General features: G+C 43.2%; 1 protein-coding gene and 1 non-coding gene across 2 annotated transcripts; both read left to right on the forward strand.

The window, feature by feature from the left end:
• Nucleotides 1-512: 512 nt before the first annotated feature.
• LOC130727968 (uncharacterized) lies at nucleotides 513-13,212 on the forward strand. The gene is made up of 5 exons (XM_057579287.1): nucleotides 513-634; nucleotides 751-2,060; nucleotides 2,599-2,714; nucleotides 2,829-3,101; nucleotides 12,769-13,212. Exons 1-5 carry the CDS (start codon nucleotides 513-515, stop codon nucleotides 13,210-13,212), a joined length of 2,265 nt encoding a protein of 754 aa, XP_057435270.1.
• On the forward strand, nucleotides 10,282-10,388 carry LOC130734827 (small nucleolar RNA R71). Its single transcript, XR_009018167.1, has one exon. It is a non-coding gene; the product is annotated as a small nucleolar RNA R71 (small nucleolar RNA).
• Nucleotides 13,213-19,837: the final 6,625 nt, after the last annotated feature.

Raw genomic sequence — 19,837 nt, forward strand, 5'->3', positions numbered from 1 at the left:
CTCGTGCCTTTTGGGCCAGATATCTTGGGCCAAACAGATGCCCCCCAAATATGTTGATTCTCGACTACCAGGCCTTGGAGGGATCAAGCATTTTTTGATCGTGAATTTCGAACGGAACTGACAGTTGTTCGTCATTTCTTCCTTTCTGACTTCAGGTCCAATCAGACATCCTAGCGTTTGACTTCTCCTCCAATCAGAAGCTTTAGCGTCTGACTTCGTCTGCCCATCCGCCGTCTCTACCCTAGGGTAATCAAGGCCTCTTTTTAGCCTACGTGTTAGGGTTCTGCGGTTATATAATAAAATAACCGTTGGATTTTAAATTTTTATGCACCGTCACGTAATGCAGCTTCACGTCCGTTTCTTCATTTGCCTATAAATACGCCATTGTTGCTTCTTTGTAAGCTTTACGACTTTTTAAATCACCCAAGCTTTGTCTGGTTTTGCATGCGATCATCCTTAATTGCCTGGTTCTGCTTCTGCCTTTCTCTCTACTGCATTCTCTGACTGCTTCCATGGCTTCCAACTCTGACAACATTATTCCATTGGCCGCTGCTTTCGAGATGAACGAGGCCAAGCGAGTTCCTATTCTAGACCCACCGTATGAGGCGAAAAAAGGGCCATCTGGAAATCTCAGGTACTCATTCCTATTTCTGTTAATGGTACTTTGCGTGCCATTTTAGGTCCTTTGAAGAAGGCAAAGAGGGGTAGGCCTAATAGTCTGCCTGAGGGTTATGAACGATTTCACCTCAGTATTCGTGGGGAAGAACTTATCCTTGCATTTCGCCCTTCATATCGTTTTCCTTTTCTGAAAGATCCTAAGAGGGCTTTCAGGTCTGCCCCGCCCAATCCGAATGCTGGTGATGGAGCTTATTTGAAATGGCTCGACAAGGTGGAAGCTAGCAAGTCTGGGCATTGGAAAGTCACTGGGATTTTCGACCTCATTCAGTTGTCGAGGTCGCCGATTTCTTATAATCCTGCCATGCTTTTGAGCTCCCTTTTCTTTTGGGAAAGGTCTACTAATAGCTTCCATGTTCCCTTTGGCATGATCACGCCCACTCTTCTTGATGTTGCTGCCATTACTGGCCTTTGGGTTGTGGGTGATGATTATCATTCCTCTGCTGCCCCCACTAATCCTATCGCCATTTCGACAGACAATGTGGCTTTCAGTAAATTCATTAAAGATCACTACGTCGAAGACGGTGAAGTGTCTGACGCTGAGCATGTCGCGTTTCTCCTGTATTGGCTTTCTGCCTATGTGTTCTGCACCAAGTCTTTGAGGATTCCGGCCAAACTTCTTCCTTTGGCCAACCTGTTGCATGAGGGTCGCAAAATCGCTATGGCCAGACTCGTACTTGGTAATCTTTATCAGATGATCAATGAGGCGATAGCTGATATTCGAGATCCTAAGGTTATGTCTTTGAATGCAGCCGGTCCACTATGGTTGCTTCAGCTCTGGATGAATGCGGTCTTCGAATCGTTTCTTCCAGCTAAGGAACTTCCCTCCGTGGTATCCAACACTAGGATCGATGCTCACCGGCTTGAGCCCCTAACTCCTCCCTACGATGCTTCCACTTTTGAAGTTGATTTCAAAAAATATTTCACCATGTTTTTTGAACTAAAACGTTTCCGTTCTGGCTTTGCACCGTATAGCAAACCTTGTTATGGCCCTCGGTGGCTAAGGGATTCTTACCCCAACCTTCCTGGCTCAGAGGACCTCTCTATGCACCAAATCGAACTCTGGCAGACCATATTGTCCCCCAGGGTGTTGACTATCAACTTTGCCAGCAATGACTTCACTCTGTGCGGCTATAATCCTCAACTTGTTTCTCGACAGTTTGGGCTGAGTCAAGATTTGGCCAACACATTGTTCGACCAATCTCTTGTTCTTTATCCCGGCGCCATCACTAGACGTAGTGCCTTCGACACTACCATTAACTTCTACAATGAGGAGCTGATTGGCCTTAGCCCTTTCAATTTTGCTTCATCTTTTTATGTCACCAAGGCATTTAAAGCTTGGTGGTCTACTTATTGGAGCGACATTTCGATGCCGATTGAAGATTGTTTCCAGCGCATAACAAATGTTTTTCTTTTGCAGAAGCAAGCTCATAAGAAGACCAAAGGTATGCATACGTCTGAGATCAACGCCTTCCAGCATTTCTTCGGTGTAGTGTACTTTCCGGGTCCTCGACTTCAAGAGACTGTTGCCAAAGCAGCTCAAGTTCTAAGGCAAATGTGGGAAGCTAAAGCCAAGAAAACTCGATTGAGCATTCCTTCTGATGAGGATGGTCTTTCTTTCATTACTCAAAAAACGGGCTTTAGGTTCCCACCATTGCCTACTTGCAAGTATGCTTTGGCCTTTCCAGTGGTGCTTCCTAAATGGGTTGACCACGTAAGTATCAAGAACTTTTATCATAGCGCATTGCCTCCTCGGAAGCGGGTGACCTGGACGAAGTGTTACTTATGGAATTTTCCTTTCCATGTGCCGGTCGAAATCTTCAACCACATATCGATAAAAACGCTTATTGGTCAAGGTAATCATTTCGACCTGACATCTTCGTGATATTTATGGCTTAACTTCTCTTTGCTTTTCTTTTGCAGCTGAGCCAATTCCTCGACCAACTTCTCAAGCCTCTCCCCGAGTGACTCCTACTACAATCGAAGTTGAAGATGATGATGATGATGTTAGCCTTGCCGATAAGCTCAAGGTTCCTAAGGTAATATCTAGACTGTGAAGCTTCAATTTTCTTCGAGATATACCTGTTGTGACCTTGTGTCTTTTATTTCAGAGTAAAAAACGAGGCGCCACGCCCACTACTTCTGTGAGCTAGAAAAGGATCAAAGGTGCTGGTGGGTCTGCTGTGAGCAACCCTTCTCCGGCCAGGTCGACTAGCCAGCGTGAAGAGATTCAGCAAGGTGATGATCAAGGTGGTGATCAGCAAGCTTCCAGCCCTCCTCTTCAAGACACTACACCTATTCCTGTTGAGATGGCTTCGACCAAGAAGACCTCCAGGAAGAAGTCTAGTCGTAAGTCTGGTAGCTCCTCTTCTCGCCATTCCAAAAGTTCCACAAGTTCCAGTCCTCTCAAAGAGCCTGCTCCTAAAGTAAATCATTGTGATTCACATCTTGTCTTAATTTATTTTCTTTTCTCCCCTCTCAACTATTTCCACTTTATTCTTCAGAGGGTTGGCATGTCTAAAATAGCTGTGTCTCGAGCCACATGGTTTTCCTCTAATCCCCCACCAGTTTTTCCGTCTAGCTTTTTGAGCAGTTTGGAATCCTCGAGCTAGAGTTTAGACTCTAATGAGTCGGACCCTGTGTGGGACAAGTTGACATTCTATTTTAACCCGAAACCAATCGCTTGGCAGCATCCTGGTTGTGAACCTTATTATACCAAAGAATGTCGAGATAATCTTTCTAATTTTCCTCCGCAGGATACTCAGAACGTGTCTTCTCCTGCTCGTGAAGAAAATGTGCCACATGTCGAAGTACAGACTGGCGAAGGTCAAGGGGCCCCAATCATTCAGCCTGACCGGGTGATTGGTGTTATACCTCCTCCAAAGGCTGATGTTCTGGCCTCGACACATTCTGAACCTTCTCCCCAACAACTTCAACAGGATGCTGTTGGTCAATTCGCAAGTGTACGAATACCTCCGGGTTTTAAAATATCGAACCACAGGGATTGTGAGTGAGAATTGTTGATTTAAGCCTAAAGTTTGCAAGTCATTAAAACAGTAAATTTCAAAGATTGGTTTTGGTTGATTGTGACAAAAGGTTTGCAAAAGAGCAATGTTGAAAATGATGTAAATAACAAATGATGGAAAATTGCCTTGGGTTTTTGATCATCTAATCCATTTTAGTCCACCTATCCTATGCATGTGATATCTTGATTTATCTCTTGTTGTTATAGCCTATGTACTTACTAGTTGATTCCTCACAAAAGTAATTCTCTCAAACTGAAAGATAAGCCCAATTCCTTGTGTACTTAAACATTCATAAGAGGTAAATAAGCATGTATGTTCAGGCCAACAAAACCCTACCCTCACTCTATTCCTAGAAGCAAGTATAGAAGGATCTATTCCAATTCATGTCCCTAAATCATAACAAATTTCCATTTGATTATAATCTAGCCTATAGCAAAGGTGCACCAAAGCTAAGCATGCAATAAGGAATTGAAATACAAGATTGAATCAAGACTCATGCATAGAGATAGGATTTACAAACTAAAATTCCATAGAATCTCTTAACCCAAAGCAAAAAGTAGACTAGCCACTCATGGCTAGTGAATTCATAAAGGAAATGTAAAGAAAACCTGAGAAAAATACAAGTTGGAAGCCTCCCTTGGCCCCAAAGTTCTCCTCAGCTCTCAAACTTGATCAAAAATGAGTAAAATGTCCAAATGTATCAAAGAAATTGGCCTAAGCCTTATTTATAGGCAAAATGAACGAAACTAGGCGCTCAGGCGCCAATTCAGAGCGCCTGAGCGCCAATTGCATGTTGGAAAAACATGCCTCTGACCCTATTGGCGCCTAGGCGCCCATTCCCAGCGTCTAGGCGCTTAAGCTCGCCTGAAAAGGACTTTTTGGCTTCTGAAACTCCTCTTTTCAATCCTCTTTAAGTTCTTCATCAATTCCATGCTTCTTGGCCTTCTTTCTCCTTCAGTTTCTGCTCTCCAAACCTAACCAACAAGTCAAGGAAGATTCTAGAAGCTCCAAGAGCTCATTAGCACAAGAGGTCCTTCATAAAACACAACAAAACCATGCAAGTCCTAAACTTTACTTAAAATGCAAGAAAACTACCTATAAAACTACTAAATTACCAAAACAAAATAAAGACTAAAGAAAAGAATAAAAATGCATGAAACACTACATGAGACTCAACAAAAAGACTCAAAACAACCAAAGAAATGACCCTAAAAACACTACTAAAACAGGGTCATCACACCACTATACTCAACGACAGCTCGTCCTCGAGCGTAAATAACACTCGCTTGCCCTCAAGCGCAAGAAATGCTCCCACACAAATGCTCACAACAAGGAATACTTCACAAAAACAGGGGGACAAAGTAATCACAGTTAGTTCCAAGAGAAAGACCCGACAACCTACTTCATGCATCTTTTGAAAAGAGAAGAGTGTAGAGTCCATTCGTGAGAAGCATATAGAACTAAAAATCCTAGGATAAGATGTTCATTTAGTGCACCGAGCACACAAGCAAGTTCATAGGTCCTGAATGTCATTCACTCAAAAGCAACAAAGATCAAATATGCAAATATTCAAAGAGACTTCCAAAAGGGTTGAAACATTGGCTAGGTAAAGCATGATGGTGGTTGGTCCCTAAGGGAAAACTAGGCTTTCAAGCACATTGAGTGTGGTCCTCTTCTAATAACCCCGGAGCTTACAACACTTTTTTCTTTGCACAAGTCTCTTGCACCCACCTTTTCAAACTTTTTTTCTTTTTTTCAACTCCAACTTTTGGTTATGAGTTCTTTTTCTTTCTTTTTTTTACTGTTTTTTTTCTTCTTTGGGGCAAGAGACTATTTCTCATTTTTCCAGCTCCATACAACACCACAAGGACCATCACTCCCCCAATATTCCAACCAAACATCCGTCCCAAACTTTTGGCTACAAAAAGATTCTCCAATTAAGCTCAAATGGGGCAACTAAAGGTAATGTTCAACCACAAACTCAGAATCTCAAGAAATCCTATAAGTCTCAAGAATAAAACAGAAATCACTAAGCATGCTATGAGTGAAATTAACGCAGAACCAAGAATTGAAAATGAGTCAGGATCCTCCAGGGAATTTTTATGGTAAAGGGTCAAAGATAGACCCTTAATGGACTCACCTTGACTCCCTTCTCAAGACACAGTCGGAAGACCGAAGTCTCCTCCTCTCTTCCCCAACATGCAATCACTCATCCCCAAAAACAACAACAAGTATTCACAAAAGCATTTTCAAAAACAGCACTAGTAGGGAAGCAAAACTATAGCTAAAAGCATGTGAGTATAGGGAAGTAAAAACCCAAAAATAAAAACAAAACCAGCTAAAACAATGCATGATCAAAAGAAAACAAAATCTACAACTTGAAAATATGCTAAAAAAAATGCATGACCTAAACTAAGAGTAGAGATACCTCAACATAGTCACTCCATGGGGTCATGGTCACCCCTTCCATCGCCATAATCCGGATGAACACCGGCATCATGCATCAAGCTCAAGTCTATCATCCCCTGCTCCAAGGTATTAAAATCCAAGGGCCCATTGTACCTGGGGTCTGATGTGCTACCTCCCCTCCAATGGAGGTCAAGATCCCTGTGTAGGCGATCTTGCCTCAAAAACATCCGCCCGAAAACGGCCTCCATCCAAGCAGGAGAAGGGTCAGCACGTGGTGGAGTAACCACCTCATTCACCACCTCAACATCTTCTTCTTCCTCCTCTTCTTCTTCCTCTTCTTCTTCATCCTTCTCCGCTGGCTCCTCAGGATTCTCTTCCTCTTCCTCCTCTTGAGGCATCCTTGCTGTCCATTCCTTATAAAGTTGAGCGATCCTCTCCTTACTGAGCAGAGGTGCCACAGGCAACCTCTTCTCAATAACATGGACTGGCCTCCTAGCTCTGTCTCTCACCGCATGAATCAAAGAACAAATCAAGTGAGGAAAGATGGGCCGATGCTTGTCTTTACTCCTGTTGTAGAGGGAATAAATCGGACCAGCAATGATGGTGGCCACGTCCATAGGATGACCTCTCACGATGCAATAGATAGCAACCAATGTAACCTCTCTAACTTCAGATTTGTTAGAGCTAGGAATGAGGGAATCCTGCAAAAATTCAGCCCAAACTCTAGCCAGCGGTGTCATATCCTTCCTTCTCACAAAAATGATCTCATCTTCAACTGCTTCCCAGTCCCGCCCAGGCCTAACAATCACTGCCTTCATGTCTTCCAATATCTCCGGTGACTTCTCCTCTAAGAGCTCATGATAAGTGGACTTCTCGGGGAAAAGCTCCTTCTCTTGGTCCTCCGTGAGGAGACCAAGATGCCTGCGAATGACTGCTGGATTGTAGTCAATCACATCTCCCCTGAACCAAGATGAATTCACCGGTGGCCTGGACCTGTCCTCTTGATTGTCACAGTAGGTGTTCGCATAGAACTCCCTAACCATGACTTCACAAGCAAACGGAATGGGGTTGACCCAATTCTTCCACCTCCTAATCTCCATGGCTTCTTGCATGCCCAAGAGGTCTCTCCTTCCCTCCCGATACAAAACTCCCCGCTCCTTCACACACTCCTTGTGTGCTAGGTGAGCTCGGTAAAACTCCTCCTTAATCGCTGATAGGAAGCGGGAGCGATCAAAACTCCGGGAGGTGGAGGAAGAAGCTGCAGCTCTTGTGTTGGTTCTTGCTCTTTTTACAGGCATCTGCAAAATTGTTAGCCCATACACAAGCCACAAATGTTAGAAATGTTAGTTCAAAAATAAAAAGAAAAGAAAGAAGAAACTTTGTACAAAAACAAAAATAGAACAACCTAAGAGCACCCAACAAGTTTCTTAGTGATTTTGGCAAAGAGAGAAAAATTACCACAAGCACTTGCCAAAAATCGACTAAGAGAACCTATTGAGGCATTCTATCAAACACCTTATAAGCAAAAGCTAAACTAAACTAATCCACAAAATCCTAACTACCCATTCCTCACAAACTCACAACCCCTTTCTAATTAAGCACAAAATCAACCCAATATGAACATACACAACCCAAACCCAACTTGCAATAGCACAAATTCACTCACCCTTACCCAAAATAAGCATGCATTGCAAAACTCATGAACTATGGTGAAGGAAAGTGGAAAATGGAACTTACCTTGACTTGAGAGTGAGTGGGTGCAAGTGGAAAAGACTTGATGCAATGCAGAACTTTGAAGTAAAAGGAAGAGCCAATGTGTGTGCAAGTGAGAAATAAGAAGTGGAAATGGGGTATGGAGAGAGTGGGGTGCGTTTTTTATGGGAGAATGGGAGTTAAGAGTGGGAAAATGAAAGGTTGGGGTTTTAAAACCCAAAATCTGGCAGAAACAACGTATAGGAGCGCTCGAGCGCTCATGGGGAACGCTCAGGCGCTCGTGCCAGATACAGAGGCAGTGCCTCTGCCACTAATTGGCGCCTAGGCGCCCATGAATTGGCGCCTAGGCGCTCAACCCAGTTTTTTCACAAAAATTTTTATTTTATTTTTTATTTTTTATTTTTGAAATTAAACACCTAAAATACTACAAAATTAAAAAAAGGAAATAATAAAATAAAAAGAATGGGTTGTCTCCCATTTAGCCCTAGGTTATAGTCCTAGGTGGACTCTCCTTCCGATGGTGTTAGGAAGGAAATTCCTTTCCATTGATTAACTTACCACAAGTGCAAGGAAGAAACCTTGCACAAAACCTCTGGAGTAAATCCTCCCATGAGGCTATGTCCTCTTGCTCATCAAACCAAGCTCTAGCCTCCCTCGTCAAAGAATGAGGGAAGAGTTTAATCTTCACTTCATCACTTGAAACACCCTCAATCTTAGCAAGGGTGCTAGCTTGGGTAAACTTCACCATATGAGCATGCAAGTTCTCGTACTTGGATCCCCCATACTTGTTAACATTAACAAGCTTGATGAGAGCCGGATGGAACTCATCAATTTGGGCATTAACTTTGGGGATCTCTTCCGAAACCTTCGACCTGCTTCTAATCACATCACAGACAAAGTCATTGTCATGGTTAGTCTCAATCATAGGATTAAAAACAGAAAACCGCACCTTTTCCTTACCAACACGGAGAATGAGGTGACCCTTGTCAACGTCAATCTTAGCTCTACCAGTAGCTAAGAAAGGTCGACCAAGAATGAGAGGAATCTTCTCATCCTCCTCCATGTCAAGCACAACAAAGTCCATGGGGAACACATACTTGTCCACCCGAACCATTACATCCTCCACAATCCCATATGGAGTCTTGAGGGATGATCTGCCATTTGCAAGGAGAGCATGGTTGGAGTAACCTCTCCTAGGTTAAGCCTCTCAAACATGGTGAGCGGCATCAAATTGATGCTCGCTCCAAGATCACACAAGGCTTCCACATCCGCCATGCCTTCAATTTCTACCGGAATAGTGAAACTTCCGGGGTCCCTTCTTTTCTTAGGCATCTTCCGCTGCAAAATGACACTACATTCTTCCGTCATCAACACCGTCTCATCTACTCCCTTCAATCTTCTTCTCTTATGCAAAATATCCTTCATAAACTTAGCATATATAGGCATTTGTTCCAAAGCATCGGCAAAAGGAATACTAATGTGGAGCTTTTTGAAAACATCAACAAATTTTGAAAACTTTTTATCTAAGCTCTTCTTAGCCAATGCTTTAGGAAACGGAACCTTGCTAGTTTCAGGAGTAAGATCAACTTCCTCTCTCACCTTAATAGGCACAACTACTTCTCCTCCCACTATCTCCTCTCTCTTTTCTCCCTCTGTTTTTTTCTTCAATTCACTCATCACTCTCCCACTTCTAGTGGCTACAACAGAGGCATTTTCTTGCTTAGGATTGGGGATAGTGTCGGAAGGAAATTTACCTTGAGGTCTCTCGGCTATTTGCTTGGCCAGCTGGCCAAATTGATTCTCAAGATTCTTGATAGCCGCCTCTTGATTCTTGTAATTATTCTCCGTCCGGTTGATGAAAGTTTCCACCAACTCTTCTAAGCTCTTCTTGGAACCACTACCTTCACCTTCTCCTCGCTCTTGAGGTTGTCTTGAGCTTTGGCCTTGGAATCCTTGGCTAGGAAATTGTCTTTGAAAGCCACTTCCTTGCCCATTGTTACCTTGCCTCCAAGAAAAATTAGGGTGATTCCTCCATCCTGGATTGTAAGTATTTGAAAATGGGTCATTCCGAGCTTGACCCATAGCCTTCACTTCCTCCTCCGGTCTAGTCTCTGTGCATTCTTCGCTGTCATGTGGCCCTCCACAAGTCACACACTCCACCTTGGCAACTCGACCACCAATCTTGGTGGTCTTCATTTGATTTTGAATCTCATTCATTTGCTTGGAGAGTTGCTTGTTGGAGGCCATAAGTTGATCATAAGCTTCAACCTCAAGGACTCCTCTTAGGGCTTGGCGATCATTACTAGAGTTCATGGCTCTTATAGCCATCTTTTCAATCAACTCATACCCCACTTGTGGAAGTAAGGCATCGAACTCTCCACTTGAAGCCGCATCCAAACCAAACCTCGAAGAATATTGGAGACCATCATAGAACTTTGCTACTTGCTCAGCTTGAGTAAGGTTATGTTGAGGACACCTCCTCAAGAGCTTCTTGAACCTCTCCCAAGCTTCATAGAGATTCTCGTCGGTGGATTGAGCAAAAGTCATGATGTCATTCTTGAGCTTCCTCAAGAGGGCTCTTGGAACAAACTTTGTGGTGAACTTCTCAGCCAAGTCTTCCCAAGATGTAATGCTACCTTGGGGCTGTGAATTCAACCACTCTTCAGTAGTATCCCTCAATGAAAAAGGGAATATACTCAAGCGGATGGTGTCCGCTAAAACATTCTGAACTCTGTAGGTGTTGCAATTGCGGATAAACCGCTCCATGTGTGCATGAGGATCTTCGAGAGCACCTCCACCATACTGATTTTGGCTCACCAAATTAATGAATGTCGGCCTCAGCTCAAAATTTCCCGTGCCATCGGGGGAAACTATGCTGCCCGGATAATCGTAGCTCATGGCAGCCGAGGTGAGGTCTCTAAGAGAACGATTGGCATTCTCCAATTCTTGCTCTTGAAGTCTTTGAGCAAGAGCCTCATTCACTCTTTCTTCTATGTGGGCTTGCATCTCCTCTTCCGTCATTTGAGCAGCCATGGCTTCAAGCCTTTGTTGGGCTCTACGACGGCGAAGAGTACGTTCAGGCTCCGGATCAAACAGCAATGGATCCGTGCCAAGCCTACTGTGCATAAACTGAAATCACAAAAACAGAGAAAAGGTTAGTAACACCTATTCAATGCAATGCTTAGTAAAACAAACAAACAAACTCTTTAACTTAAACCGAAAACCACAAACAATCCCCGGCAACGGCGCCAAAAACTTGTTGGTCAATTCGCAAGTGTACGAATACCTCCGGGTTTTAAAATATCGAACCACAGGGATTGTGAGTGAGAATTGTTGATTTAAGCCTAAAGTTTGCAAGTCATTAAAACAGTAAATTTCAAAGATTGGTTTTGGTTGATTGTGACAAAAGGTTTGCAAAAGAGTAATGTTGAAAATGATGTAAATAACAAATGACGGAAAATTGCCTTGGGTTTTTTATCATCTAATCCATTTTAGTCCACCTATCCTATGCATGTGATATCTTGATTTATCTCTTGTTGTTATAGCCTATGTACTTACTAGTTGATTCCTCACAAAAGTAATTCTCTCAAACTGAAAGATAAGCCCAATTCCTTGTGTACTTAAACATTCATAAGAGGTAAATAAGCATGTATGTTCAGGCCAACAAAACCTTACCCTCACTCTATTCCTAGAAGCAAGTATAGAAGGATCTATTCCAATTCATGTCCCTAAATCATAACAAATTTCCATTTGATTATAATCTAGCCTATAGCAAAGGTGCACCAAAGCTAAGCATGCAATAAGGAATTGAAATACAAGATTGAATCAAGACTCATGCATAGAGATAGGATTTACAAACTAAAATTCCATAGAATCTCTTAACCCAAAGCAAAAAGTAGACTAGCCACTCATGGCTAGTGAATTCATAAAGGAAATGTAAAGAAAACCTGAGAAAAATACAAGTTGGAAGCCTCCCTTGGCCCCAAAGTTCTCCTCAGCTCTCAAACTTGATCAAAAATGAGTAAAATGTCCAAATGTATCAAAGAAATTGGCCTAAGCCTTATTTATAGGCAAAATGAATGAAACTAGGCGCTCAGGCGCCAATTCAGAGCGCCTGAGCGCCAATTGCATGTTGAAAAAACATGCCTCTGACCCTATTGGCGCCTAGGCGCCCATTCCCAGCGCCTAGGCGCTTAAGCTCGCCTGAAAAGGACGTTTTGGCTTCTGAAACTCCTCTTTTCAAACCTCTTTAAGTTCTTCATCAATTCCATGCTTCTTGGCCTTCTTTCTCCTTCAGTTTCTGCTCTCCAAACCTAACCAACAAGTCAAGGAAGATTCTAGAAGCTCCAAGAGCTCATTAGCACAAGAGGTCCTTCATAAAACACAACAAAACCATGCAAGTCCTAAACTTTACTTAAAATGCAAGAAAACTACCTATAAAACTACTAAATTACCAAAACAAAATAAAGACTAAAGAAAAGAATAAAAATGCATGAGAATGCATGAAACACTACATGAGACTCAACAAAAAGACTCAAAACAACCAAAGAAATGACCCTAAAAACACTACTAAAACAGGGTCATCAGATGCCAGGATTGCTTTGCTTTCTCCTCATACTAAAGGAGGCTCAGCTTCTTCTAAGACGGCCGCTTCTTCTCACACTTCCGGTGAGAGGCTTAATGCCCTTTTAGTCGAAGACCCACTTGCCATTTTTCAGAGCTTCTTCAATGGCACTCTGGATCTCGATTCTCCACCCCGTCAAACCGAAACTGCTCAATCTGGTGGAGCAGTTAATGCTAGCTAGGTTGGGGAAGCTTTAAGTAAGCTGAAGGGCTGATTTTCGACGAAGGTTTTATCGATAATATTCGGGCCGACCCTCAACCAGGCCAGGAAGTTAAAGAGCTGCTTGCTTTCTTATTGGGCCAACGACTTGACCAAATTCAGGCAGATGCTCTCGTCGAGTTTCAGACTTTCTTGGTTGATCTCTTGGCCACGCTTGACAAGGTCACTTCCGTGGAGCAGCTCATTAAGACTAAGAAAGCACAAGTGGCTTCTAACACCAATGGGCTCTTGCCTGCAAAAGATGAAATTCTCAAGCTGACTGCTAGGAAAACTCTTATAGCGGCTGAGTTGTCAGGTGTTGATGCTCGACTGGATGAGCTTCAGAGAGAAATGGCAAGACTCGAGAAGGAGAAAGCAAGGTTGGTCGAGGAAGGTCCAGTTGTGAACTCCCGGCTGAACACTCTAGCTGCTGAGTGCGCAAATGTGATGTTGTCGACATCTCAACTCTCCAAGGAGGTTGTGGCGGAGCAGGGTGTAAAGCAAAGCTTGGATTCCAGGATCGCTGCTGCCAGGGTTCAACTTGAAGCTTTCAAGTCGAGGATTTAGGATTCATACTTTTTATCCATTGTCTTTGTAGTGGACATGTGTTTGTGTGGCCTTTGTTACCAATATTGTAATGTCCAAACTTATGACTTTGTTTGACAATGTTTGACAATGAATTTCGTATTGATGATGTTCGACATGACTTACCTTCTATTGCATTTTTATTCTCGATTTCTTATTACCTTTGTTAAAATATTTCCTGCGTAGTACTTATGAGTTTCATACCATTTAGCTTGGCATATAATTTAACTTTCCATCTTCCCAGCCTTCTTGGAAAATAGGATGATTTATGACGCTCTTTTACCACGTTCTTGTTTAACGACTGAAGGACTTCCTCCACTTACGGTAGTGGCTGACGTGGCTTACCATGTTTGGCTAACGCTTTGGCAACTGCATGCCCTGCATTAATGCGGCTGTTTGTTACATTCCTATTATAAATGAAGCCGTTTTTTACTCTTTTCTCATCAGTAACTTCTCCTTTCCCCATTCTCATCTTCTTCCTGCTACTAAAAACCTTCATCTTTGATTATGGATAGAAGGCTTATTCCTCGCCGTATTAGAGACCTGGCTTTCCAACATAACCTTTTTCAAAGCCTGTATGAATCTTCTTCTTGCCTTGATGAGCTTTTAGGGCTCATTGATCAACTGCTCCACAGGCCTATCATTGCACGCGTTAGGATTCCTCTTCAGGAGTTCCGGGGGCTACTCTTGGAAGCCAAGCCCCTGTTTGAAGAATTCAGGGAGCTTTCAGTGATGGTGTTCTTTCAGGAATATCAGATAGATGAGTTGAAGGAGAAATTCAATTTTCTCCAAGCCTCCTTGGGCCAGCAAGACCCGGAAGGTCTCATTAGACTAGCCGTCGAGATGTCTGCGGTTTCCCTTGAAGACCTGGTTGCTCGTCAAAAGAAGGCTCAACTTGAGGGCCAGATGGCGGCGCTGGTGGATCGACTAGCACCCATGCAAGCTAGATATCAAGGATATAAAGCCAATCTTCCATTTTAGGCTTTTAGTTTCTTTTGTACCTTGCCATACCTGTAATGTTCTTTTTTGACTAATGAATCCAATTTGGCAATTTCGAAACTTGTCTTTTATTCAATTTTGATTACATGCAACATTGGCTTATATGCTTTTATGTACTTGCCATTTATCGTAACGCACTGACGTTGATTGCTTAATTCTTTAATCACGTAGACATTATTAGGTAGCATTTTTTCGACTTTAAATGGCCCTTCCCAATTAGGGGTCCATTTCCCGTAAGCCCTATCCTTCTTATCCATTGGGAGGATAACTTTCCATACGTAGTCTCCTGTGACAAAAGATCGATTTCTAACCTTCTTGTTGTATGCTTTAGCTATGCGATCCTTTTGCCTTGTTAGAACATCTAGTGCCAAGATCCTTTCTTCGTCGAGATTAACTAATTCGTCTAGCATCATATTCCAATAAACTTCACTTGGAATTTCCTCTTGTCTTTGAATTCTGCACGATTGCAAATATACTTCTGCGGGTAGCAAGACTTCTTGGCCATAGGCCAGTCGAAAAGGTGTTGTTCCTGTCGCTTCCCTTGGTGAATTCTTGTAAGCCCACAGGACTTGGCTTAAAGACTCATGCCAACTTTTTGGCTTTCGACCCACGTGCTTTTTGATTAAGCTTATTAGAATTTTATTGGCCGCCTCTACTTGGCCGTTCGCCTGAGCATAGTAGGGGGTCGAGGTTAGGAGCTTGATGCCGCAGGATTCTACAAAGGCTGCCACTTTGCGTCCTACGAACACTGTGCCTTGGTCCGTCGTGATCGACTCTGGTAATCCAAAACGATACACAATGTGATCCTGTATAAATTCGATCACCGTTTCTTGTGTCACATTCTGTAGTGGAATGGCTTCGACCCATTTGGTGAAATAGTCGACTGCCACAATGATATACCTGTGCTGCCTTGATGAGGCTGGGTGAATCTCGCTAATTAAATCTATCGCCTATCCCCTAAAAGGCCATGGCTTGATAATAGAATGTAATTCGCTAGCTGGCACATGTTGGATTCCTGAATGTTTCTGACAATCTTGACAGCCTTTTGCATATTCGATGCAATCTTTCATGATAGTTGGCCAATACATCCCTTGCCTAAACAGAATCCATTTCATCTTTGCCCCTGCTTGGTGAGCACCGCACAGGCCGTCGTGGGAAGCTGATACGGCTATGAAAGCGTCGTCCTCGTTTAAACATTTCAACAACGTGCCGTCGACATTCTTTTTGAACAACTCATTACCTATGATGGTATAACTTAGAGCCCTGTACTTGACTTTTCTATCAATCGACCCCACTGGATTCTGCAAGTATTCGACTATTGGCTTTCTCCAATCATCGGGGGTCAGGTTATCGATAGCCATAACGTCGAGATCTAAAGGGCTCAGTTTTTCTTTGATCCTAATTAACTCTTTCAATTTTAGTTTATCTATCACGTACCCAGAAGCAATTTGTGCTAACTCATTAGCCTCGTGATTGCTTACCCTGGGTATGTAGCTAATTCCTGCTTGGTCGAAGTTGGCCAATAAACTCATGGCCTTTACGTAATATTTCGCCAAATTTTCACTTACGCACTTATATTCCTTAGTAAGTTGTTTTACAACCAATTCCGAGTCGCCTTTAACTTCGACGTTCTTTGCCCCCAAGGCCAACAATATTTCGAGGCCTGGTGCACATTTAAGAGGGTTCATTTTTAGGCTATGTATCCTCATTCTTTCGAATGACTTCCTTAAGTGTGACAAGTGTTCATCCCTGGAGGAGGACTTGACCACTATGTCATCAATGTAGACCTGCATAAAAGTTTCAATAAAGTCATGGAAAATAGTATTCATTACCCTTTGGTAGGTCGCGCCAGCGTTTTTCAAACCAAATGGCATGACCACCCACCCATATGTCCCTAAGGCACCAGGACATCGAAATGCTGTTTTCGACACATCCTCCTTGGCAATGAAAATCTGGTTGTAGCCAGAATATCCATCTAAAAGACTTAAGTATTCATGGCCTGCTGCTAAATCTACCATCATTTCGGCTATGGGCATGTGATATTCATCCTTGGGTGTGGCAGCATTCAGATCTCAGAAATCTATGCAGACTCTCATTTTACCATTTTTATTGATTACTGGGACTACATTAGCCAACCACTCAACATATCTGGCCGCTCTGATGAACTTGCACCGCAGAAATCTTTCGATTTCTTCCTTGATTTTTACTAGAACGTCTGGATGGAACCTCCTAGGCAGTTGTTTTACTGGCTTTCTGTCCTCTTTGATTGGTAGTTGTAACTCCACCAAGTCTCGACTCAAACCAGGCATCTCGTCGTAGTCCCAAGCAAAACAATCTTTGAACTCTTTCAGCAACTCTATCATTCTGCTTCTAAGTTCTGGGTCAATCAAGGAACTTATATAGGTTGGTCTTTTCCTCGAGCCGTCTCCCAAATCGATTTCTTCTAACAGGTCTTGAGCCTCCATTTTCGTGGCGTCCACTAAAGGTTTTTCGAACCCCAACGGGCCATCATCATAAATGCAATCCATTTTCAGATCACACTCGTCTTCTTTGGCCTCTTCACTTGGCTCATTTCCACATGCACTATCCTTTTCCTTCCGAGATAGCATCTCGACAGGTGAAACTGTAACTTTAAACTTTCCTTTCATGGCCATATTTTTTGCCATTTTGTCGGCCTCTAAAGCCGTTTTCATTCTGTTTTCGGCCGCGTAAGCCGAAATCCGAGCCAAGCTCGAATTAATCATCATTGTGTTGTGTTCCACACTGGTGGCATCCTCACCACTTGCCACTCCCTTTAGTAGCAACTTCTTCCTCGTCACTGTGCCATCCACTCATGGCATCCACCTTGCATGACTCATTGAGGTGCAATCCTCGAATTGGGTCTAGTGTTACTGAATACTCTGAATAAGGGTTGAAATACTGATTGACCACTGTTTCCAATGGAGCAATTATGGCCAAACTCTTCTCGAAAGTCTTCTTGTCGAAATAGCTTGTTTCCGCCAAATAGTAACTTTGGTCAGCTTGCACATTCTCGACAACTCTATCTGCTTTCCATATGGAGATTCTTTGATGTAGGGTGGAAGGCACTACCCCTACTCCGTGGATCCATTCCCTACCCAATAAGAGGTTGTAGTTGGCCTTTGAAGGCACAACGATGAACAATGTCGATCTGCTTACTGTCCTCACTATTATATTTAACATGATTGCACCCATAGAAGTGTTGGTCTTACCTTCATAGTCTGATAAGACCATGTCATGGGGGATCAAATCTGCCTCCGTCTTGCCCAACCTCTTCATCATGAACTTAGGCATTAAGTTGATAGCAGCACCACCGTCGACAAGTACCTTGTTGACGCCTTTGTCTTCCACTTTGGCCCACACGAACAAGGGCTTCAAGTGTCTCTTCATATGTTCTGAGGGCCTTTGGAAAATGGCCCTCTCATCTTCGACAGACCCTCTCTGCATAACATAATAGCACAAAGGGTTATCATCCGCCTCTTCCTCGACATAGTAATCCTCGTCGCCTTCAACGACCTCGGATACTCGGTCGAAATCAGCAGGGAGTATGGACACTATGCAGATGATGTTGAGGTCTTCCCCATCACTTTCATCGAAGTCCTCTAACATGTCTTCATCTTCATCTTCATCTCTAGCAGCTGCTTTTACCTTCTCTTGATTGGAGTTTGGCAGGGTCATTCCTTGCTTGATGGCTTGGTCCAGATGATTGATGATAAATGTCATGCTTGGCTTGTTTTCTGCGGCATCCGCAGGCTTGATGTCCCATAGGGATCGAAATTTTCCACCCCTTTCTCGCCCCGCCTTTCTTTTCCTTAAAAAGCGTCGGAATTGGGTCCTAGTCATTTGTTATGGCCCATAGTAGTTCCTCGAGCCATAAGAGTAGTTTCTCGACACCCGAGAATTGTTGACGTATGACGATCCTTGGCCCAAGTCGATTTTCTGCCACTTCTGCCTTGGCTTCGGTTTAGGAGGGGCTGACCGGAACCATTGGTTTCTTGGCACCTCAGCATTGGGGACATAAGTTTTGCTCTTCCCCTTTCGATCTTGATCCATATGGGTGGCGATCTCTTCATGAGGAAAAGTCAACCTTCTGGCCACAAGCGCCTTTTGCTGATAGTGCCTCTTCATCTCAGAGTCTTGATAAGCCTTGGCTGCTGACTTGTCGAAAACAGCGTTGCATCTAGGGCACAGCATGACTTCCTTTTCTCCATCTTGGCTTCGAGACAGGAACTCGACAAGGGTTTCTCCAGCTTTGGGGTAAACTTCTTCTAAGCTAACTTCTTCAACCGGTACTTCGACTGCCACTTCTTTTTTTTCTGCTTCTTCCAGAGTCAAGCTTGAGTCGAGCTTCTCGGTGATATCTACCATGCAAATGTGGAGGGGCTCCACATAATTGGTTTCAGCTTTCTGAGGTGGATCTGAGTCGACTTTCGCCTGACCTTTAGTCTTTTCACCATATTCGAGCCTGCCAGAATCTAGTGCTCCTTGAACAAGATCCCTGAAACGAACGCACTGTGAGGTCCAGTGGCCAAAAAAGTTATGATACTTACAATATTTTTTGCCTTTCTTCTGTTCAGGAGAAGGCAATTTTTGGTCTTTAGGTACCACAATTAAACCATCAGAAACAAGTATGTCATAAATTGCATCACATTTGGTCACATCAAAAGTATAAGTTTTGACAGTAGAAATACTGTCTTTGGGAGATTCTTCTCCCAACTTGTTTTCATAAGGCTTTAATGCCTTGCACACATAAGGATCTCCTGGCTGGAGTTCAACCAGATTGATGTCATTAATGTCGACTTCGGGAGCGACCTCGTGGCATGTGTACTGTGTTGGACACACCAACTCTGTATCTATGTAGGCCACTTTCTCTTTTTTGGGCCATTTGTGAGTTGTCTTAGCTTTTTCGTCGTTCTTTTCCGCTTTGAGTAATTCGACATGCCTCACTCTATCAGCGAGTTGAGACATATCTCGAATATACTGCGTGTCGAGTTTCTTCCTAATCGAATACTCTAATCCACCTGCAGCCAAAACAACCAATTCATGTTCTGGGACATGAGTAAAACATCGAGATTTTAACATCTTGAATCTATTCAGATAGTCATCAATAGATTCGGCATTCTTTCTTTTGACGTTGGCCAAATCCTTTAGACTCACTTTGCACTCCCCTCTAAAGAACTGCTCATGGAAAATCCTTTCCAATTGTGTCCAAGTGTGGACTGACCTAGGAGCAAGGGTTGTGAACCACGTGAACGCGTTCTTAGTTAAAGAACTTGGAAAGTACTTCATTTTCAGATTCTCATTAATGGCTAGGTCTCCAGCCTCAATCTGGTATCTCGCCACGTGTTCTACAGTAGATTCCCCCGAGTCCCCAGAGAACTTAGTGAACTTTAGGACTTTCCAACCTCTAGGGAGTTCCGCTTAGAGAACCTCTTCAGTGAAGGCTGAAACAAAGTGGGGTCTGTTAGCAAAACCTACATTAAAACCGTGTTGGTTTAGCAATTGTTCGACCACAGCAGCAACGTTTTGTTGCCCCCAGCATTTTGGTGTCGAATCCTTTCCAACACTCCATCCGCATGTTCATCCCTAT

Source organism: Lotus japonicus, chromosome 1 (genome assembly GCF_012489685.1).
Source record: "Lotus japonicus ecotype B-129 chromosome 1, LjGifu_v1.2".
Taxonomy (NCBI): domain Eukaryota; kingdom Viridiplantae; phylum Streptophyta; class Magnoliopsida; order Fabales; family Fabaceae; genus Lotus; species Lotus japonicus.